At 32.8% G+C, this 25,302-nt stretch overlaps 2 protein-coding genes across 5 annotated transcripts in view; both read right to left on the minus strand.

Moving 5' to 3' along the window:
* Positions 1 to 1,123: 1,123 nt before the first annotated feature.
* Positions 1,124 to 24,518, minus strand: LOC144845809 (photoreceptor-specific nuclear receptor-like). 4 transcript variants are annotated; one of them, XM_078703254.1, is made up of 9 exons: positions 24,364 to 24,518; positions 16,201 to 16,920; positions 9,009 to 9,144; positions 7,183 to 7,286; positions 5,069 to 5,305; positions 3,016 to 3,218; positions 2,521 to 2,767; positions 1,899 to 2,004; positions 1,129 to 1,463 (listed from the first exon to the last, which is right to left on the minus strand). In XM_078703254.1, exons 2-9 carry the CDS (start codon positions 16,238 to 16,240, stop codon positions 1,331 to 1,333), a joined length of 1,206 nt encoding a protein of 401 aa, XP_078559380.1. In that variant the 5' UTR covers positions 16,241 to 16,920; positions 24,364 to 24,518; the 3' UTR covers positions 1,129 to 1,330. The 4 variants fall into 4 exon arrangements, with proteins under 4 accessions (XP_078559383.1, XP_078559380.1, XP_078559381.1 ...); XM_078703257.1 differs by lacking the exon at positions 5,069 to 5,305 and having other exon boundaries at positions 1,124 to 1,463; XM_078703255.1 differs by lacking the exons at positions 16,201 to 16,920; positions 24,364 to 24,518 and adding an exon at positions 24,092 to 24,113.
* The window catches only part of LOC144845814 (uncharacterized), a 47,285-nt gene continuing 42,318 nt past the window's right edge, over positions 20,336 to 25,302 (minus strand). Inside the window, exon 2 of the mRNA XM_078703262.1 lies at positions 20,336 to 21,576. Coding sequence (XP_078559388.1) covers positions 20,555 to 21,556 — 1,002 coding nt within the window. The 5' untranslated portion in view covers positions 21,557 to 21,576 and the 3' untranslated portion in view covers positions 20,336 to 20,554. The remainder of the gene's footprint in view (positions 21,577 to 25,302) is intronic.

Below are 25,302 nucleotides of genomic sequence, written 5' to 3' on the forward strand. Positions count from 1 at the left end.
TACGTCGTTTTGTTGTCTCTAGACCCTCTATAATCTACAATATAGTTAAAGGGTAGCTCCAGCTAAACATCCACACTTATTTTCCCAAAGCGGTGAAGCAGAACGAGCGTCGTTAAAAAAGTCGAGTCTGCCACAGCACTTTTTATATACAATGGTTTATATAATAAAAAACCGTTGTAATAGTAACATTCGATACGTTTAAAGTCAATAAAATCAAACTATTATTTGTTTATAACATTCAATAAAGGCTTGTGGCAATTAGCCTATATGTCTATCAGCTGAAGATATCTTGTCTAACTCGTTGAAATTATAAAAAACCGACTGCTCATTTTAAATTGATCGCATCAAATACAATTAACAAATAAAATCCGTGTACAGGTGACCCATCAACTATTGAGCGTTTTTCTCATCTTTTTCTATCACTATTAGCAGGAAGCGAATAGAAATCATACAATGAATACAAGTTCATCAACTTGTCTTTAAATTACACCTGCGTTAGTACGCGCTGTACGCACTCTAGGCTCTAATCCACGATGACCATGTATAAGCTAATCCCTCTTTAACACCTTCCTGTTTTCGCGCGTTTTTATTATTTAGCGCGCAATATTATCATGACAGCCAGATATTTATCACACAAGATGAATAAATCATCTGGCCATTGATTATTTACAATAATAGTTAACGTTAAAGAAGATTAATAATACGACATAGGTCTGCATTGTGTGTTAAATTGTGCTTCAAGGTTATCGTATATTGACCATTACTAAAGAAAAGTAAACTTAAAACCTGCTTCTTTCCACGGGCGAATTCGTTCACGCGAATCGAAAACGCATCAACTCTAAACACATGCGTCATATATTTCCATCTTTCAAATCTCTTTATGCAACGAATTCTATAGTTCCTTTAGTTTCTTGCAACCAATCAGAGCTCAGGAATTCATTGTCACGACCTTACGCGTGGAAAGGGTATATAGGGCGATTCTTTTGTCTTTGCGAAATTGACTAAATTCGCCCAGTGGATGGAAAACATGTTTAAACAATATATTACTGAATCGTTTAGACAATTAAGCAGGAACTCGTATTAATGACAATTCATTGCGGAATTACTTGTTTGCTCTTTGAGTTTCGTAAATGAAGAATCTAATAATTCTGACGTTTTTTTTTATAGATATCGTCACTATTTTTATTTTTTAAATAACGACTAACGAATAACATATCTAGTATTAAATAAATTGCAGTCGCCCCATTTTATGTACATTAAATCTCAATATTAGAGAATTTACTTAATAAATTAATATGCAATTAAATATGTACAGGTAACAAAAGTTATATTAATTTTTAAACATATCACAAAGTAGGCGTTCCATAGGCGTATCTCCGATTGTAGGCCGGAAAAATAGAAGCTCGATTTTGTCAGCTGAAACCAATCGCAAAGACGGCATCATAAGAAGTAAGCGACCGAATCTGAAAATGAAGATACAAACTTTAAAACAAAAATCAACAAGAGCAAATCCTTCGGCGTTAACTGCTGAAAACCAATAGAATAGGACTAAAGAATAATACAACGAAGCGCTTAGACATGGTCTATTCCTATATACCATTTAAAAAAACAATAGGACAATAACCAATAGGGCAAAAGAACCTAGTTCAAAGCAAGTAATATACTTAGAAAAGTACAAAACTGAAGAGAGAGATGGTGCGTCAATTTGTACACTTCGGCCCATATTGAAGATGTCGAGCTTTTCATCATCATAATTTTTTCGAAACCAATATAGGCATGGTCAGTTCAGATATAGCACATTAAAAAAAACAATAGTACTATAACTTTAAATTTGTGAACCGTTTTCAGACCAAGTAATATACCTAGAAAAGAAGATAGAAAGTACAAGAAATACATACCTTGCTGGATGCGATGTATGGCGAGCCTGGATGTGCTGGTTCAACATGATCTGCGCCTGATCTTGTAGTGTTTCTACTTGGTGCGGATCTTTCAATCCTTTTGTTGCTGAAATTAATTAGTATCGATTGTTATAAAAATAAATAAGTCGATGAAAAGAAAAAAAACTTTCCGGAAATTTAAAAGATTAATAACCTAAAATCTCCCACGTTGGAAACAATGTCAATTATTTTTAACCGTTTCCTTCATTTCTTATTTTGTTTTCGTAGCTTTTGGATCGTGAATAATATTTCAACTTGTTTGATTGCATCTTGAAGAATCAAAATTCTTAATCGATAATTTAAGAAATGATAATTATTTTAGTGGTTCAGTGATTTTTTAAGGATATGTTAGGGCACCCGAAAACAAATACTTAACCCTCAGAAGCACATACAGATATTTCAAACAATTAGGAAATAAGAAGAAAGAAAAAGAAAATCATGACACTGTTGATTGTCCGATATTATGTGTACATTTCTTAAACATTTTCCACATTCACAAAGTTAGGCTTTCCATCAGTTTCAATAAAACATGCTTAAAAGTAAAAGTATGACTTAAGTGTTTTTTTTTTCTAAAGTGACTTACTTGGATTGAACGTTGTAATAGCCTTCATACATGCAAATTCAGCTGCGTCCACTCCGATAGCCTTGAAACGACCTATGACCTCCTGAAGAGCTCTAATTTCAGCCAGAATCATCGATGTTTTACTGTTGATCTCGGAGTTCTTGAAGAACTCAGAGATGGTCAGTAATGGACAGGACTCAACTGGCATTGACCACTGGATTGCACATAAGAGAAACAGTTCACTCCAACACTCCTCCAGAAGAATGACCTTAAATCAAAATGAAGATGTATAACAATTATATCCGAAAGAAAATGGTATCATACAGGTTCCGCAGCAGCTTCTATCTAGCTGCTGTTAAGACACTGGACGTTGTTCGTTGAATAGCATTTACGAAAATGTTAGGCCTACTTTTTACTTTGCATTGTTTTTATTCTTACGTATTTGTTTCTCAGATCAACACAATTTATTTTATATTACAAATTACATTAATAAATGGAAATAGCAGAATAGGCTACCTGATCTCTAAATGGTAGGTGAGCAAACGATGGTAGTGATTTTGCCCATTTGACAGCAATAAACAAAAGACGTGCCGAGTATTCATAAACGTTCTCGCGTCCCTCGTGAAAGAAGGTAAAGTCTCGAGGCACTCCAATTAATTCCATTCCATACGGTGTCTGTTCTTCTTGCATGTAGCCAGTTGTTTCGGCAACCTGTATTGCTAAATAACAATGATAATTTATATGTTTTTTTACAATGTCATAAATTATGCAAATTAGGTATGAAAATATAGAACTCCATACAGTTTCATCAAGATATGCAAATTAGGTATGGAAATATAGAACTTGATATAGTGTTATCAAGATATGCAAATTAGGTATGAAAATATTGAACTTGATATAGTGTTATCAAGATATGCAAATTAGGTATGGAAATATAGAACTCCATACAGTGTTATCAAGATACAAATTACGTATGAAAAAAGGGTTCAATAGAGTGTCATCAATATATGCAAATTAGGTATGAAAAAAAGTTTCAATACAGTGTCATCGAGATATGCAAATTAGGTATAGAAATATAGGTTTCGAAACAGTGTCATCAAGATATGTAAATTAGGTATGGACAAGATCTCGACAGAATACCGTTGCGTGAGATACATAATCTTGATTACCTTAACATGCTCATTAATGTTGGTATGTATGTTTCTTATGTAAGAAACAGCATTTCGTCAAATTATGATAAATCATGAGGTTTGAAACACAAAATTATGTCAAAAAATTAAAAATATAGTTGCAATCATAAGGTATAGCGTGTTTACCTCGATTGATTTGGTGGCGATTATAAACTAAATCTCATCATTCTAAAGAAATGAGATTATTGCATTACACCACTTTCACAGTTTGAACGAATATTACAAACGATTTTCTAATGCCTATGATGGTCGCCATGACATAATTCAACCAACTAAACTTCTTACCGCCTTTGAAGTTATAAACGTTAGTTATTGTTAATATTTCATTGAAATATGAGAAGGTATATTAGGTGAGATAATTTTTAACAAGTTGATGTATAATTGGATTGTTGCGAAAGGAGCTTTATTTATTTGCTTCAGTTTTACCCATTTTGCTTATTTCTATCGATTTGGATTGTCCAGGGACGTTAAAATGAACGCTAAGGTTGTCTGAAAAGCGGTTAGTCTTTGCTAATCCAGACCCTCAGGATGTAATCTATATGTTAGTTAACTGGATTTTCTTACAAAGTATGTTGTACTCAACAACGAACAATGACCGTTACGATTTTCTGGAGTTTTGATTGTTGGTGAAATGAAAACAAATTAACGGCTCCAAAGAAAGACAAAGATACGGGTACTTTTAAAAACACAATCTACAGATGTGGATTGAGAACTTTTTAAATGGATGTAAGCTAAATAGATTTGGGAAGTGAAACTCACAACCCATGGGTTCAAGGGATTGGATTGACCATTTTAGTGTTTTTGTGTTTACCTATTTAAAAAAGGAATGTGATCATTTTAGTGATATGAAAAGTTCATAATGTACCGATATGGTAGCATTGAAACACCGGTTCATCGTCACCGAAGTTAAGTAATGTTGGGCCCGGTTGCATTCTAGATAGGAGACCGTCTGGAATCGCGGTGGGTGCTGTATATACTGGAGAGTGATGGTGTAATGATAATATCGGACTAGCATGTCATAGACATGGGTACGAGCCTATCTGTACCACATTAACTGTAGGTCTATCCTTAGGCAAGATGCTTTACTCTCATTGCCTCGTCCTTCGGGGGACGTAAAGCCGATGGTCCATAGTAAACGTGTCATCAAGATAATATTGAAATTAGGTATGAAAGTAGGACACGATACATTGTCATCAAGATATGCAATTTGGGTATGAAAATAGGGCTCGATACAGTATCAAGATATTAAGTGTCATCGGGATATGGAAATATAGGGCTGGATACAGTATCAAGATATGCAAAATCAAGATTTTATAGCAATCACAAAAAAGGAACACAACCCAGATCACCAGTACAGTAGTAACGATATAATCACCTACCATCTTCGGGTTCCAACTTTGCACACGTTTCAGCGTTCATCAAACCAACCATGAAACGGTGCGTTGCTATTGGACTTCTTTGTCCATTCGTCTGAACTTGGTGGTTTGACAAGTTTGAATCACGGCTGGTGTGTAGACCATTACATGACATCTCTCTGTGGTCAACTGTAGTGACCACTGGTGATCGGTCAATTCTGATTTGTGACGTACTGCGGGGCTGTCGTTCATTTTGTACAGCTGAAATGAAAGGTTGAAGTTCAGTTTCAACCAAACATGGTAACCGTATTGCAAAGAACTCCCAAAAGGCATTGACAAGTATGATGAAAAAATACGCTGCTATACTTTGCCAAAAAGGGTAAAAAAGCACAATACTGTATTATGTAATTTTAGAAGATGTTATCCGCATACGTCATAAAAACAATCGTTCGAGTTGTTATCTTTCCTGTACTCTATTATCCACCGTATGATCGCTCATCAGTAGGTAATTTGTTTCATCCATCAAATGTTTTCTGGCGTAATTAAAATAATTTCTTCATCAATGACAACTTTTAGCCTTAATGATTCGAGAAATGATGTACTTGTTTATCAGTTTCTTCTTGGCATCTGTTTTACGGCGTCATGACCATTTCCTAGGATCGCTAGATAGCGACCAAGTTTAAAATGAATTTCCTACTTATTAGCATTGATGACACGCAACAGTTAAGGATTATAAAATGTATTTTAATGGTTTAGAAAATATACTAGGGGTTAGTGATGCATACGTTTTAAAATGAACATTTGTTTCTAAGAAAAATTACAGTAGGCCTACGATTTCATTTTTTCACAAAATGTTGGGTAAATTTGGTTTGGTTTGCTTTTCTTCAATTAGCTTTCTAAGATGGTATATTGCTCTTATTAAAAATTAAGATGTGTTCCTGAAAGTGCACACGAGCCAAAATCTGTAAAGTGGATTAAAGTTCATTAATTACTTCTGCGAGAAGATTTTTTGACCACTCAATCATACTCTAAACTATGATTACACATCTGATTTGTATCTCTTTTGCCAAAAAGTATGATGTCATGGATCCAATCATACATATCGAAATTACATGAAATAAAACGATATTTTATTTCCAGCTATATTTTTTATAATAACAATATATAACAAACACATTTTTGATAATGTCTTTTAAACGATATTTTATACTTTTGTAGGCCTAATACTGATTATGCGATTTTGTAATATATTATATAATGCCATACGAATTTTCATATTTGGAATAATAATTTGAATTGAATTAAATTTCATTATGTTCCTGTCTATTGTCGCAGTTTTCTGTCATCTTTAGGCAATAAAGTGATGGTGAAATAAAATCATTGTGGTCAGAACAAACACTGTTTTACTTGACTAATGTAATATACATTGCTAATATGTTTCGAATATGCGGAAGGGCATACATTACATACGTTTAGTGCTTTCAACACTTACATACAAATTGAATTAAAATCTTTAGCTCTTCGCGCCATCACATTTGATTTCAAAAGTATATGGACGGTGGATTGTGATTGAATTATAAAGAATAGTTTCTAATCGATTTGATTACGCGTATGTGCTGCGTTGCATGGTTTTTTTCGTCTAATTTCATTTCGCGCCATCCATCATTAATTTCGCGCCATATCCATCATTTTAAAAAGATCCGTTGCTTAGTTACGACACTAAGTTAAAAATCATTTGAAAAGACTGGTGTTGATGATGCGTGTCGATTTATAAATACAATTTTTATAATTTCATTAGTACCTCATTCGCAAATCTGTCTCAATTGCTCGATAATGCAACCTTTATGATTAATCATAGGGGAATTTCACTGCCCCAGTTCACATACACACAAAGTCTTAAAAGAGTTGTTTTTTGTCATGAAAACAAATTCTGATATCTGGCAGGGGTTGACTTTTGACTGAGAGACTGGTATAGATGAGATGAACATCTTTACCGCCAACCTCCACATCTCATTTTGATGAAAAGAGGAGTCATTAGTTTTTCAGAGATGAGGACATTTTAAGTGTAAACTGTTTGGTAACTCTTACATCTATGACGTGTGGATTTAGAATAAGGAATTTTAATTTTAATATCTTACCGTCTTTATTCATTCCACTTTCGAGGCATTTTTTAAGTCGACATGCTTGACATTGGTTGCGATGTGCCTTATCCACCATACACATACCGGTACCTGCTTGGCACCTAAAACAAAATTGAAACTTTAATCTATAATGTTATAAGTGTCTTTTAATACTACTGTATAAGGTAATACTTTTATTTATATTTATATCGAGCTCACTTGGCACATAACGTTTTTATTCAGTCTATGTGCCTTTAGTAAGTTTTGGAAACAGACGACGAAATGTGTTTTTTAGGCTTGGTTCCCACTAGCACGCAACGCAAGGGCGTAGACGCAACGCAAGCGAGTTGACCAATCACACGCCACTGTTCGAATAATCCATCGCTTGAGATTGGTCAAATCACTTTGCGTTGCGTTACGTCCTTGCGCTGAGATCTAGTGGGAACCAAGCTTTAGTATACTGAACTTTTCATCCAGTCACAACAGTATTTATTAGACATCAAATCCGTTTAATGTTTTAATAATCGATAATAATACGCTGTTACTTAAGTAATACTGTCACCTCACTTAAACAACACGTGCTACTATCGATTACCAGTAGGCCTTTGGTATAAATACCAGGGTAGAGTGAAATGAAATACCAATGTGAAGAAGTGCTCACTTCTCTCTACAATCACTTGTATAACAATTAATCTCCAATTTACCTATTGTTTGCTTCGATCGATGTCTTATGAAACCCGATATCGGCTATTTCGAGTTCTGTCTTTTAATCATTTCTAGATTCTACAATCATAAACCGAGCGCCGCGCTGGAAAAATCGTTGAATATCAACACACCAGTCAATACAACTAATTAGCTAGAGTTTGGTTAAATAACAGACAAATACGCGATGCTAAGTGTCTGAACAAGACAACGGTTAGTGTGCAAACACGAGTTCAAGTGATTGTTTTTCATTACTGTCAAATAGCTTTTGAATGAGTTATAGCTCCGTCGTAACTTTATTATGATGTAATAGGAACTTGAGTTTTAAGTCAAGTGTTTGATTCGATTCAACAAAGCTGTTGCGTCTAAGGTAATTAAATGGTGGCTGAAATTAAATATTCAATTATTAGTTTAAAGACGAAATGTATGTTTAAAGAGACAGTCTATAATATTTAACATCAATGGAGTGAATTTCTATCATCCGATACTACTGTGATTAACCGCATATGACGTGATGCACCAGTAAACGCATGGCAGGTATTGTACTTACCTATTCAGTACATTATTAAAATACCATAATACCATTGCAATAATACATAATACCATTGCAATAATACGTGACATCCTAAAAGATTCATAATTTGAAATGCGAGATGAAACGGTTTTTGAAATGAAATAAAAAAAAAGAAAAACAAAAGAAATAGTTTTTATACACGCGCTACTTTTTACGCGATTTCATTGACGGATTGCGTGAGAAACAACCAAAATGTTACATCATTTAAAGAACCATCAATCAAACATGATGGTTCTCACATCCATAGAATAGGCCTATAAGATACATTCGACGCGGACATTCAAAATGACACCGGTATCAAATACGCGTTGTCCGTGTAGGTCTGGATCATTCCTCTATGCATAAATAAATAACTAGCGACGGAACGTAACGCAACCTACGCAACGTAAAAGAAAATGGCCTTCCGATAAACGTTTCCCACTTGTGATTGCGCGCAATACAGTACTTTGCGTCAAAACGTCGCTGCGTTGCGTTACGTTGCGTCGCTAGTGGGAACCACGCTTTATTAATGTTTACGCATGAAAAAGTATTTTTGTGCTAAGAAACATGTCTCTGGTAATGCGCTCACCTGTATACCAGTTTTCTGCGTACACTTCGTTTGAAAAAGCCGCTACACCCGTTACAGGCGTATATCCCATAATGCTTTCCACTAGAAATGTCTCCGCAAACTTTGCATGTCATACCAGGAAATAGCGATTTTGGTCCTGTGAAAATAAAAATGATTTCTTATATAACTTCATATTATCACAAATAATAATACATAAATAAATACATTTCCAGTTTATGAGCGAATAATTAATAATCTTACATGAATGATTTTGGTTCAAACAGAAATATTGTTGTGATCACACAGCATACTTTGCGCATTAAAGCAATGATAAGGATTTAAAAAAAATATTAGGCCTATTTCACATTGCATCAGTTTACATTGCTATAGTAAGAATTAAAAAAAAAATATATATATACAGTATATTTTAAAGTTAACCCTGAACAAATATTTTAAAATAATGTTTGTTGATATATAGTTTAATCAGTTTGACAAAAATTAGATCTAACAATTGATTTACCTGACCGTAATTTAAAGAAAGACTTCTCTACGGGAAGCCAATTAGAAGTCAATTTTCAAAATTATAAAATGGACTTTTATGCATCTTTATTTTTCATGTTTTTAGAGATAATACATCTTTAAAAAGTAATATACCTTGATTTATAATAATGATACAAACATTATTAATTATTGCATTATTTTTTCTATCATTACAACAATAGATAATACAATTATGAATATGTCTAAATGTATATATCCTTGATTTACGGTGTATATAGAGTTATTAAGTCAACAACACAAATCCATTGTGCAAAGAAACATGGCATGAATGTATAATATAGCCAATTGAACTCAAGTTGATTCGTTCTTTACCATTGTTCAACATCAATTTGTCATACGTATATGAATTCATATTGTTGTACAATACATCATAGCTCCAGGCGCTAAATCGTTGTTGTAACAACAGGTTTTTCAAGAATCTTCGCTATCTATTAACGAACAATGATCTTTTCAGTAATATAATTACACATTTTTTAAATTTATTTGTTTTAAGCGCGTTCCGATAATAATTTAACGTTCCATTTTTCGAAATTTTGTTTTTATTTGTTTCGGAAGTTAGTAACCTTTCAACAAGCGACTAAACGTTTAAAAAAATTAACTTTAATCATCAAAAATCATTTTTTTAAATTAGAAAATATTTTTTGTTATCTGATGGCGATAACGTTTCACTCAATAACATGTATTTTTAAGAGAATATTCGCTATCAATGGTGATTATAATCAACTATTTTAACAGTGTTTAAATATGTTACTTTTAAGCGTTAAACATTTTAAACTTAGAAATAAATTTCACGTTTAAAAAAGTAAATCTAGAACAAAATTAATTAACAATGATCTTACATAATTCATAAACTTTTAATTCACGAGGTTTAGGCCTATTTGTCCTAATACCAAGTAATAATAATATTACTATCAATCATATTACTAATTAAACTTATACATTTAAACTTAACTTATAACCAGGGCGACAAAATAACTGGTTTTAATTTTTAAAATGTATTTATTTAAAATATTATATTATAAAAAAATGATACGCTAATACAGTTATTTTATGTATAGCAATTTACATTGTAAACAATTTCCGTATAATCTTCAATGATGAACGGGTAAAGTAACCCCCAACCCCCAAATGAGTGTGTGTTTGTTGCTTTGTCTATTAATTACTCCTCTGACGCATAAGTCATAATCGTTTGACTTAAATTTTAAACGAGATAACGACAAATGAAACAACAAATCGCTTACTACTGCCGGCCTTTTATTATTGCACGCAAAGGAAATTTGAACTCGTGTCGAAATGAGGATAACCCTTATTACCGTTCAACAAATTAAACGATTGGAAGCAGGGGCAGGTGAAATGGGATTGTATTTTTTCCAAGTCGGTATACTTTGATGACACTACTCCATTTTCATATATAATTGTGAACTTCGGTTTAAAGATGATACAACGGCACCAAGACACGGAGTGACGCAATGAAATATGGCGCGCGGATGTTTTCTGGCCCATTTATGATAATTTCTCCCTGTTCGATGGCCAACCTCTGGAATTCAAGCCCAGGCATTTGATATGAGTTGTATATTCGGCTTGATTCTCTCAATTTAATTACTGTACCATATCAGCCAATATAACAGGAAGGCTAACATTCCATGCTATAAGAAGGTTAATGAAGCGAAAACTTACATCCATGTCGAATTAATTGCTTGAAATTCGATGGCAAAATAGATCTGATTTATATTGTTAGTCGGTGTTATAGAGGTGTAGAAAGTCATTGCCTTCGATCCGTCTTTTCGCGTTTGGCGTTTGGTGTTGTGCGCTTGAGTGCACATCATGCAATGGTGCATTTCCTATTTTACGCGTCTAGTAACCACCCGCGGTCGAACACTATAGCTGTATGATACGCGAGTCAATCAATAACATAATATAAACAGCATGTCGTATGACTGGTGTTAGGCACAGGTCTGAGTATTCAGCATAATATGTAAGATGACTGGTTACCTAAATTGTAGCTTCCATAGGCCCCGTATGTCTGGAAAGAAAGGTAGGCCTACACACCTCCATACAAGAAGACTTTTACTATAGTATCATACTTTTTTTATATGACGCGTTTCATTACATACAATTTTAGGTTACGGTATGGTATGTCCTACTACACCTAGAATATAACCGTTTCTATGCTCATTAATTATATAAAGACAAATGTCCGATTATGTTTGGGCAAAGGAAACGCGTTAATGTACGGTAAAAAACCTTGATTTTACAAACAAATCAAACGCGATAAACGCATATGTATGTTTCGAATAAATGTAAAACATCTTTCAATAATTGAACATCTACTAACTAATTATACAGATTAGTACAAATGACTTTGTTACTCTTTGTTCATTTGTACAATTTTATGATAATCAAACAATCGAAAGACACCTTGCGTTTCTTATATCTGTTAAATGCCAGTCGTTTAAGTCGAGTAGTGTTAATTCTATACATTGATTAGCAGCCATCAATTTCTGGTTTTGATAATCACCTAAAGATGCTCCGAAGAAAAGAACGAATCGGGGCGTTGTGATTGGTGGATTAAGCGCTTACGTTAAAGAGATGTCTCAGGCGTATTATCATTTGAGGATCGGGTCGATGTTAGGTAGAAAAAAAATCTCCAGTACACTGCTGATTGGTTTACAGGTGTGATGGCATCTTATAGTCACTACTAAACGAAGATGTGTATTTACGAAGGAGATGGTTGATGAGAATATGGTTCCTCGGGGTTACAGCCCATGGCGATTTCTTCCACCTGCCCCTCCTTCACAATTTCAAACGATGAGATACAAAGTATCGAAAATAATCAAAACACGCACGGGAAATAGCAATGGTTACCACACCGCGTCGTAGCATGCTCTCTGTTTATTAATAATACAAACGGAAGCGAATCTTTTGATTTGATGTGAAATACTTTGCGGTGCCGGAAACTCCCTCTTCCCAAATTTCTCATGATTTTACAATAGAGAGTGACAATAAATTGATGAGTATTTTCCGGAAGTTAAACGCTTTAATCTTTTATCATCTTCATCTGTCGTTCTAAAAACTCATATTAATCAAAATCACGAAAGATAAAAGACGACGAATGTCGACTTAGGACAAAGTCAACAGGAAAATACTGTCGACGGCCAATCGACGATGTGTTTGAACTTTGAAAAGAGGGACGTTTGTTTAGCAAAAATGATGCATTACAACATATCAGTACATAGAATTACAGTACATATTTAGCGTCAGGAAATTACAATCTTTATTCAATGAAAAGATCAGAGAGATGAATTATCGTTGGATAATGTATTCGTTTGTTGCTGTGAGCTCTTCTGCCGTGCTGATCAAAATATAAGACATCTTTTATCAAAAGAAAGTAAAAATAGTCAGCGACTTTTAATCAAAAATGGCAGTTGCTACACTTGTAGAAATAATAAGATGTAAAAACAATTTTTGACTTGCTTATATGGAAAAACAATATTGAAACCAAACCACGAAAGAAATGATATTAATTGATACAGTAATAGGGATAATATAATATTTAAAATGAAATAAACATTTATATTAAACAGATTGATTTATCCTTTGGTTTATAGGTAAATCTGTACTCGAAAAAAAGAGACCAGGTTATATTATATAAATATGGTATTAATATGACATCATCATGTCCATACATGGTCACATTTTTTGTCACATAATGTTTGATAGTGTATAGACAGAGCTTAATATTTTTACTTAATACTTTCTAAGAAAATTTATTCCGTTTTGTTTTGTATCTTATTTTTGTTATTTTTATTGTTTATTCTCCATTGTTTAGTATCATTTTGAGAAAAAAAAATTAAAGCCCTTTTTTTCAATAATGTATTCGAATGAAATGTATTTTTTGTCAAAAAGCATTAACATGAAACAAATTAATGTTAATTATGTTAATTAAACATAAAAATAAATACTAATATAATAATGAAATACCAAGCCATAAAATAATCATAATAATATGATGATGTTTGGTATAATTGATATACTGAAAACAATTCAAAATAAAAATAATTTGATTTGTTTATAATTTGTGTTTGTTTTATTTTATCATGGCACAATAATAAATAAATACCAGACAATCAGAAATGGACGTATTATATCTCAGAAAAGGATTAGGTTAAGCACACCATAAAACGACAGTTTCATTACTGTTGCTTTTTCCGAAGTAACATTATTTGTTTATGTAGAAAGATTGAAAGTAATTGTGTGCTTTCCGTAAGGAAAGCAAGATAACAACTATATACAAAATGTAAAACCAGAAAAAGTGGAGAAGTGGATGTATAGTTTCACAAAATATTTTTAAAAATGCTCAAGATTGACATACTTGTTAAATTCAAACACCGATACTTTGTAAATTCTCAGAAAAAAATTGTTTATATACTAGATATAGCTTTTATTAGTAATCGAATAAAATGAATTAAATTACTGTCATTACACAAATTGATTGAAGAAGTAAAGTAAAAATGTATAAATGATGATTGTTTCTATTTTGAAAGAGTGATAATTTAAACAAAATGAAATAAAATTTTTATAATTTGTTTGTAATTTTTGTAATTGTTATGGTGGTGATAATGATATGGTCCGACTGATGGTGATGATAATGATGATGGTGATGATAAAATGTTTACGGTAGTCTAATGATTTTTATGGTGACGATGATCGTGGTGATGATAATAAATAATTATCAAATGAGTGATTTTGATCTGATGATTATCATGATCTGCTTCAACTTATGAATTTATTTTATCTCCTTTTTTATCTAGATCCTAAAATAATGATACAAGACTTTAGATTAATAAATCTGCTTTAATATAAATGTTTATTTCATTGTAATTATTATATTATTTCTATTACTTTATCAATTAATATAATTTATTTCGTGGTTTGGTTTCAATATTGTTTTTAAACATAAGATTTTCTATATAAGCAAGTCAAAAATTGTTTTTACATCTTATTATTTCTTATAGTGTTGCACCTGATCCCTCACTGTTCATTTACATTTTAATACATTTATTAGTAGGCTCACATATGCCCAAAAAATGTAAAAACATTTCCCAATCTTTTTGTGTCGATGGACTTTTAGTATTTTTTGTTCACATGTTTGTGAAATGAATACTAGATGTTTTAAACAAGATTAGGCCTCTATTTATGAAAGAGTAGGCCCACATATGCCCAAACAATTTATACTTAACATATACATTAAAAACATTTTTTTCCCAATCTTTTTGTGTCGATGGACTTTTAGTATTTTTTTGTTCACATACTTGTGAAATGAATACTAAATGTAAAAGATGTATTGTCCCCCTGAACAAATTTTGTTTACATTTTTTTGTTGAATATGCCATTTTAATGTCACATAATAGTTATTCACTTTGACCAAAAATTGGATCGAAAATAAAATTGTAATTTAAGGCAAAATTGACTGGAAGTCAATGGGTTTTTAGTTGGTTGAATTTAACCGCTTATTTTGTGGTTTTTTTTTCTACGGAAGTGATTAACTTGAAAATGATCTTTTTTTCCTTCTTTTTATATTTTTATTAATCTTAATTTTTTCATGTTTTTGGAAACAATACATCTTTAAGCACAATACTTGAATGAATGTCTCTTATAACATGAAGACTGCATGTATAACTATGACAATATAATGATACCTGTCGGTGAATTAGTAAACATAGCATATTCTCGTATTTTGCACTGTAATGTATATTTTCATCAAATCTATGTTGTACCCATATCTTTGTACTTGTTGGGTTAAACTAATTACCTAGATTAAATCTTTTGGAGAAAATTAATTACTGGCAAGATAAGATGATATTAATTTACAAGCATATCGTTACACCTTACAATTGGACAGTGTAAATGATCTTTGCTGTTTGTAATAATCACAAACTTGATTTATAAAGTACAAGCAATGTCTAAAGCTTTTTTTTCCAATATAATATAAGGACGCAACGCAAGGACGTAAGCGCAACGCGAGGACGTAAGCGCAACGCGAGGACGTAAGCGCAACGCAATTTGACCAATTACCAAAACGCGACGGAATCCGTACAGTGCGCAAAATTAATAACAATTACTTTCATTACTAGACAAATTTGCTATAAACATAAATATATTATTATACACACATCACAAATTGTGCTGATTTTAAAAACATAACCGTAAATATGTAACTAATACAATTTATGAGAAACCACTTTTACAAACAAAACTATAACTGTTAAACAAACTAAGAGTTTGTGAATTATATAATTCTGCAAAATACCACTAAAATACGAAAAAATCTTAAACATATGAACATTCTGTATTATAAAAAATAACAAAATTTGGTAAAATAATATATTGTTTAGGCCTACGTCTTCAATAATTGTTATATACTTAAGGGCAACATATGCGAGTGCATAGGAAACAATTTTAAGTGCTGATTTTGATTTCTAGGCTTACTGAAAAATTGTTAAGTTAAATTATTGTGACATTTTTAAATGAGCAAAAACGCCTTACAAAACTTAAAATAATGAAATAAACAATTATTTTACAGTGTGATTGTGGTCAAACTTGAAAAAAAAAACACATTAAAACACGTTTTATATTTTAAAAATAATCTTACCTTGCTCCTCTATGTCTATGTTTGTAAGACTTTCTGTCATCTTCGGTTGAATAAAATTCGTTTAACTTCAGATAAAATAAATGATTTCTGTTCTGATGTGAAATTGTTTCGCGTGATCTGCGAAGCACGTCTAGAAATCAACGGACACACAGCTCACTGATTACATTGGAATCAAAAATTCATAACGCAATGATCATGACGTCATCGCGATGGTACATCTGCCGTTATTGAAATCGAGTTTCTGATTGGCGAGTCCTTACTGACTTAACGTATTCATTGTGAACGTTGATTGGTCAATTCCGTGATAAATGTCTTCAATTCTTCGCTTCCCAGTCAAAGTAATTTAATATACGTCCAGAAGTCTTTAAAAACATTGTTTTATTGGAATTCTCACCTTGATGTTGGTAAAGCATACAAAAGACTTACTAAAATATGTTGCGTTGCATAAGTGTATGTAATAACCATGTATTCTTGGTGCAATATTCGTTGATTTGAGTTCACTAATGACTTTAAGTCGAAAGGACCACTCAGAACGTTGTTTTAATAGGGTTAATAGGGAACAGCGGCAATGGTAATGTGTTAACATTTCTTATGCGGTATCGACAGTGATAGTTTACTAACAATTTCGTTTAAAATATGGATGCCTGCTCATATTTCTTCATCAAAGTAAAGTTCAGTAAGATTGTCCCAGTCTTGAATGTGAATGATGATACCTTAGGCCTAATAAAAATCGATCAGTTTTAAAAGGTTTAACAATAAAATAAAAATCTGGATATCGCGATATTCTATTCTATTAAATGTTTAATAGAGTGGGTGATAGGTCACATTATCAATATACATAGACAAGATTCCTAATGTTTACAGTAAGAGTTCTTGGTTGTTCTTTTGGTAAAAGAGTAACTGTTTAAGACCATTATTATATACAATTATTGTTTAAAATATATTTAAAAAATCACACGAGACATAAATATTAATAGAAGTAAATATAACAGCTAACAGAATTAGTGTAAAAACCAAAAAAACCCAGAAAGTATAATAAAATAATAAATCAACTTAACAAGTGACAAACTACTAAATGGTAATGACAATTAAATAAATGGGATTTAATTTCATAAATGCAGGCTTAGGGCAAAAATAAAGACGTAATTGTACACCGATTTAATTGTTCTACGACGAAAGAGTTAAGAGATATGACAATGTGTGTTAGGCAATAAACTTAAACATATCGTTTAGTGGAGTTAATACTTGTCATATTTGTCATGTGTAGGTGTTGAGCAGTGTCACTTATCCAAGATCTACGTTAACCTTGAGGCTAGACACCTCGCGTTAGCAGTAATGCGGTTAATGGGTGTGAAGAGATCAATACGCCAACGGAAAGAGCAGAAAATCGGTCCAGGCTTTGCTTGTTCTAGAGTTACAAAAATATAACTGGAATGTGAGATTCAATTAAATAAGGCTTTTCATTAAAGCAAATTTACCTTCTTAGACAAAATCTAATTGAGAGCGAAATGGGAAAACATGAGTACGACAAGTCGGTTCGTTCATTGATCGTTAGTATTGTTATTGTTGCACAAATTGCCTGAATTTCATTAGCCAACGAATAAACGTTCGCTACGGAAATAATATGGCTTTTTACCAGCCATGCTTATGCAGTAAATATAATGCGAAACCGTCCACCTGTGGGATATGCAAATTAGATCAATTAAGTAGGCCTATACGCAGCATTTAAGCGCAGTCGACTGAAAAATTGAATGAAAAATAAAATGTATTCACCTGAAAAAAAAAACTGCCAATGGGGTTTTGGTTGAATTTTATTTATATTTTATATGAGAAAACATTATTTGTTTTCGTTTTTTTTACGTAACCTATTTTAAGTAACCTATTCAAAGTCTGATTTAATTAATCTTCCTTTTTCATACATCTTGAATGTTGAAAAGATGAATAAAATAAAAAATGTGAATGCTAAATTAGTTTTTCAGGTAAATATTTTTGTTCTTTTCCTTGTTATTGGTCAAAGTGAATTAAATGTTGTTTATCTCTATTTATTTCGCCTTTCGGTGAACCAGTCAAAAGGGTATGACAATAATGATAATTTAATAACGACACTTCAATTGTCAGTAAGTTTGATGCATTATTTGAGATCGGTAAGGAGCACACTAAACGTATACGTCACGTCATAGGTTACTTAGCCACTCAATGTTCAAATTGTCGTCAGCTGTAAATGACGCGAATATTTTTTTAATGTCTTCCTTTTTCTGGTAGGCAATCTTAATTCGGTAGAGAAGCAAAAAAAGAGTAGTAGAATAAACAGAGATAAAAGGAGAGTAAAACAAAAAAAAGAAATAAAAGGGAAAAAGAAACAAAAAAAAAAGACACAAAAAAAGAAAAAAACAAACAAAATAAGAAAAAAAAAGAAACAAAACGAAAGGAAAAAAAGGGAGAAAAAAGGAACTAAAAAGATACAAAAGTTTTTTTGGGTGGGGGCGGAGGGGGAGTTTAAAGAGAGTTATTGCTTACTAAAATGTTTATTCTAGTTAAAAGATTTTGATATTTTCTCAACGTCATTTTTTCAGTTTAGGGAAATCAAGCTTTAGCAAAGGTTTTAGATTATTTGATTTTAAGATTTTGGTTTTTTATTCCGGATTACTTAAATGTTTATTTATTTCGAATAAAGAAATGTTTGTAGAAATAATACCTTCCAAATTCACATTAAATCGAATCAATAATTATTTCGTAACCTTCACTTATTGCCAAGTTATAGTCGAACATGCAACATTATATCCTCATGATTTATGGTCAGTTTCTTGATCCTAATCAAGAAGCGTAATTACGCGTGTGTGTAATTGTCACAAAAAAATCGTACGAATAGGCCACGCAAGATAAATAGGTTTTAATCGAGTATCGCGCAGATGGTATTACGCTGACACAAAAGCAACTTGTCGACTACATTTGTATGTTTTTGTGCTTTTAATGATCTGTTTGTAATTTTCCTCGGGTTATTATTTATCAGTAGCATCATGATCGTCGATATTTAACTATCTTGTCATTGCCTACCCCATTTGTAATCATAACATGTCATTGTATCATCTGGTATTTTTTGCAAAGTTCATCACGTTTTCCGACTATTAAAATATGCGCACACCTTTCTGACAAAAATGCAGATTTCATTGATTCATTAAAAACATGACAAATTCAGTATCAGAACATCATTATTTGAACGCACCATAAAGTATTTACAGTTCTACATTTGCATACTTTGTTTTGTAATTTTCGTTTGTCTTATTTTAGCTATAAAACAGTCTTGTCATGATTGGATATTATTTGTCATCAATGCGGTGTTTAATTTAATGATTTTTACACAAAATTTACCATTAATATATTTGATACAATCAGGGAAGAGTGAAATTTCACTCTTGAGTAAAATTTCGCTCAACCCTGATACAACTGAGTAATGACTTAAGTAACAATATCAAATCTATCGAATAATTTGGTTGATTAAATTGATCGATTGATTTGATTGGTTAATTTTTGTTAGTAGAAGATTTTATATACTCGTTTAAATCCATTCTGTTAGTGGCGTATTTCTAGCTGTTGAATGCGACTGAAAACAAATAAATAAATACGAGTTAATTTGCATAGGAAGGTAAGCCTATCACTTATATTATGAGTATATCACCTATATGAAGATAGGTATAATACTACACCAATTCTGTTTCGCTTCCTTGTTAAACGAATTGAAATATTTACAGCAAATGTGATCCATGAAAAAGGAAAAAGGCAAAGAAACTGAACACAATCCGGTCATACTATGATCTAACGTCTAGGTCTCGTACTTCCATGTCGAAATCACAATTGGTAAAAAAAATGATTGTGATTTTTCACGAAACGGAAAGCAAACTCGAGAATGTAATAAAGCGAGTAATAATATAAACATACATATCGGAAACAAGTAGTCTCTCTTAGAAACCTATTTTATTTATTTCTTTGATCTGGAATGATCCATTTATATCCTATTTACAGCACTGTGTAATACATGAAAACGGACTTGAGAAAGACGTTTGGGAACTATTTTATTTCTTTGATCTGATAAATATATTCAACATAGGCCTACAGGTTATTATTTGATTGGTGTTTCATGACAAAGCAATAAAAGAGGGCGACAACTAATAATCATACTCACTGAAAACTACTACCTAAAACCATACATTTCTAAAATATTTATACTTATTGCTGTTTCTAACACAGGTATGATATAAGAGAAAGAGCTGTTTGTTTGGGTTGACTATATGACAAAAGTCGAATTTTGTCACTGCATGTTTACTTTCTTAAAGTTGGATGTGTTTTCCGTTACTTTTTATTTATAAACGGTGACATTAACTTTAGCACTGAATTTGATATCGTCCTCTGTAACAAAACACTTTATATCCAAACCATCATCAGCTAATTTCAGTTGATTAATCTTTAAAACATTTGCAGAAATCAGTTTAAAGTTATCTTCATCTACCTCCATAATATCAACACTATCAATGGTCCACGAGAACACAAAGTCATCGGTCAGAAATCCAGTCGCATTGCACGTAAACAGCACAGCTTCGCCAATAACAGAATCTTCTGTTTGTGCGATGGTGACGTCAGGTGACGTAAGCGGTACGTAACTGCAGCCAATAACCATATTACTTGATGCGTTAGTTTGCGCAACGCACGCGAAGGCATCGCCATAATGTTCTGGTGAGAGTTTTAATTTGTATCCAACAGAGTTTGTTCTGGTCTTCAGCACTTGAGCATCCGAGATGGTTTCCTCATCTAACACATTAGGATGACGTATCTTAACCCAAGACACAAAGAGTGGCTTTGATAGAGCTGAAGAATTCCAAGAACATCTTAGATTAGCTTTCTTACCCAGTTGAGGTCTTCCACGTTTTGGTTGCTTCGTTTTCAACGAGCAGTTGGGTTTTTGTAAAACAGTTAAAGAATACCCGTCATAAAATAAAAAATCTTCCATCCTGGGACCACCATCAGATAACGCACAAACATAATACGTAGAATCAGCAGACGAGATTTTAATATCTAAATTATAAGACATGTTTTCTCGATCGTCTGTTATGTTGAATTTGTTTTTTGCTTGATTTCGAACAACGATTTCCGAGCCATTGCTGATAGTATTTGTAGCCATATCGCTATCGATATCGATTGTAATCCAGGTTGGCGTTAGACGTGAATACGGTTGTTTAAAGTAAGTGCAATTCAACGTCACTATGTTGTCTTCAATAACTAATAGCTCTACAGATCTCTGACATCCAAAAACAACACAAAAAGAACAAGTTAACAGCACCGCTGTAAAACCAATGCGGACCATGATTGGTATTTTGTGTGTTTCTGCAAAGCAATTGCATTCGACAGAAAACGTTTTAAGTGTTAATACTTGGGCGTATGAAAAGCATCTGACTTGTAACAGCCTATAACAAAGCAGTGATTGCGCAGGAAATATCATCTTGTTGGTACCAGTTGGTACCAGTTGGTACTAGTTGGTACCAATTGGTACCAGTTGGTACCAGTTGGTACCAACAGAAAAGTAATAAAGACTACAGGATACAATGCAACAAGGATTTTACAAGACAAATTGCTTTATATTACACAGTCATAGGTCCCTGGTAGGCCTACTACGTTTTTTCTTTTCAACATTATATTTTAATCATTGTCGTAGCAAATGTTGCATATAATTTTGATAAAGTTGTAGAGGACGGTGTTCTAACCCTTCTAAACGGTATTCTCTATTGTATAAATAAAGTAGACTTTTTAGTATCTACTCTCTACAGCTTACTATGTCGGTCGGTTGGTCGGTAAACACTTGAGCACGCGACTGCAGCCATGTATATGGCCTTTTTTAAACAAAAGGATGTTACTGTAAACAATATGTCCTTAGATTATAGGTAGATTATCGATTTATTGATATAATTCGATTCGAATGGTTATTAACAATCTCTTTTCAAAAATGTGAATGCACTGGTTATATTATAATTAACATTCTATAATATATTCAAAGAAACATAGGCCTATATCTGTTTATTTTTTCAATTTTTTTATTTCAGTTTTAGTATGATATAGTTTTAATCCTTATATTTGTTCTCTAATTTTCCGAGTGTACAGTACTTATATAAGTAACATACATTTTGGCACTGAATACAATATCGTCCTCTGTAACAAGACACTTTATATCCAAACCATCATCAGCTAATTTAAGTTTATCAATCTTCAAAATATTGTCAGAAATCAGTTTAAAATGATCATCATCTAATTCCATAATGTTAACCCCATCTATGGTCCAAGAGAACACAAAGTCATCAGTCAGAAAACCAGTCGCATTACACGTAAACAGCGCAATTTCACCAATAACAGAATCTTCGGTTTGTGCGATGGTGACGTCAGGTGACGTAAGTGGTACATAATTGCAGCCAATAAGCGTGTTGTCAGAGTGTTCAGTTTGTGCTACGCACGCAAAGGTATCACCGTAATGTTCTGGTGAGAGTGTTAATTTGTAGCCAGTAGAGTCTTTTCTGGTCTTCAGCACGTCAGCTTCCATGATCGATTCCTCATTCAATACGTCAGGATGACGTATCTTAACCCAAGACACCAAGAGTGGCTTTGATAAAGCTGATGAATTCCAAGAACATCTTAGATTGACTTTCTTGCTGCGTGTACCACGTTTGTTTCGTTTTGCTTCCAACGAGCAGCTGGGCTTTTGTAAAACAATTAAAGTATACACGTAATATAAAATAAAAATCATTTAGACTACGACCACCATTCGTCAACGCACAAACATAATAAGTTCAATTATTCAAATTATATGCCCCGTTTTCTCGGTCGTCAACTAATCCGTATAATGTCTGTTTGATCCCCAACCGCAATATCAGAGTCGTATGTGATAGTATTTGTTTTAAGTGTATCATCAATCGTAAACCAAGTTGGCGTTGAACGCGAATCATTTTGTTTCATTGCGTAGTTGCACTTTAACGTGACTACATCGTCTTCAATGGTAACCACCAGCATCTCTACAGATCGCTGACATCCAAACACAAGACAAGAACAAGTTAACAATACTACTGCTATCAAAATAACACGGGACATCCCAATTCTTTTACAAATTAATCTCAGGTTGAAGACTGGTTCAAATGCAAATCTTGTTATATTGGGTTGGAACTGCCTTTAACAAATAAAATATACAGTACTTGTTTCAACGGGAAATTAACTATTAATTGGCTAGAGGAAACAATGTACCTGTACCAGGGTTTGTACGAGATTGCTTGATATACAATGTACATTGTATTGTATAAGTTTAAGTATTCGACAGATTGGTTATTACTAAGTGCGAAAACAATGATTACAAAATGCTACACGTTATTACAAAGTGCTACACGTTGTTTCAAATTACGACACGTTATTACACAAAATGTGACGCGTTATTACAAAGTGATACACGTTATTACAAAGTGCTACACGTTATTACAAAGTGTGACACGTTATTACACAAAATGTGATGCATTATTTCAAAATGCGACGCGTTATTACAAAGTGCTACACCTTATCAAAATGTGCGAAACGTTATTATAAAATCCGACGCGTCATTACAAAATTCAAAGCGTTATTACAACATTCGATACGTCAATACAAAGTGCGACTGGTACTATTTTTTTGCGGCATAAATGTACTAAAGGTTTGGTAAAACATGCAGAAATTGTATTCCCGCTTAAGGTACAAATGAATATAATAATGAATATCCATACATATATATCCTACCCGATCGTCCTATTACAAACCTCGGACTATTCCTAAATGTTATTCAACAAACACCACCTGTAGTACAAATTGGATACAATAGCAGGTGCGTACATACCACCCATACCGACATCGTACATTAAATGACAAGTAAGACGATTGGCCTACATAGCAACACGTTATTTCGACTAATCTGTACACAGTACTTTGTATGTTGCACATATTATATCTAGAGACAAACAGCTCAAACTCCGTTACGTGACGCATAGTTCAAAGAAGTCACATGTAGCTATAATACACAATAATAGTACTATTATTATAGTACATATAAGAAATCCCTACTCTAACACTAATAGGAAACTAAATATAATCAAAAGATTACAGACATACCTTAAACGTTTTTACGCCGACTTCTAGACTTTCCGAGTACTTTGCAGGCACTGGTCGTCGCTAATGATACAGTAGTAACTCGGAAGTAGAGACATCACTGCCGATATGAGAGCATATAAACGTTGATACGGGCCTTAAAAACGAAACGAAGCACGACTGATTAGAAACGGACCGGAACTATTACGTGTTGTACTTTTACATGTCAAAGGCCACGATTTGAGGTCAGCGAAGCGGAAAAAAGTGGACGGGATGTGTCGGGACAGCAAATAATAACATATTCAAAGTTTAGCTGATATCTTTATTACTTCAACTACAATGAGTATTACAATCTTTATAAAAACGTTTGTTAAAGTACAGTACACGTATAGTAACTTAAAGAACGTTGATATAAGTTTGCGGTGAACCACGTATGATAGTTTCTCGACGTTTCGATCAATATGCTTTGATCGTCCTCAGGAGTGAGAAGGCATTGTCACTCCTGAGGACGATCAAAGCAGCTACGCGGTGTACCGCAAACTTTATATCAACATTTGATTTCGCCATGCAAACTTTCAAACAATAACATTATATAACTGTTTCAAATATGGTTATTATTCAAATATCTAAATCATCGTCATAAAATCAATGTTAGGCTATATAACGGTAATATAGTATTCGTTTTCTAACTGATTGTGCGTATCTGTCTCTTTGTCAGTAGCATATACTTGGGCACTAAATGTAACATTTTCCTCTTTAACAAGACACATTATATCTAATCCATTATCAATTAATTTCAGTTTATCAATCTTCAAAAGATCGTTAGAGATCAGTTTGAAATGATCGTCATCTAATTCCATAACATCAACGCCATCAATGGTCCACGAGAACACAAAGTCGTCGGTCAGAAATCCAGTCGCATTGCATGTAAACAGGACACTTTCACCAGTAATAGAATCTTTG

This window comes from Antedon bifida, chromosome 6 (assembly GCF_963402885.1).
Source record: "Antedon bifida chromosome 6, ecAntBifi1.1, whole genome shotgun sequence".
Taxonomy (NCBI): Eukaryota; Metazoa; Echinodermata; class Crinoidea; order Comatulida; family Antedonidae; genus Antedon; species Antedon bifida.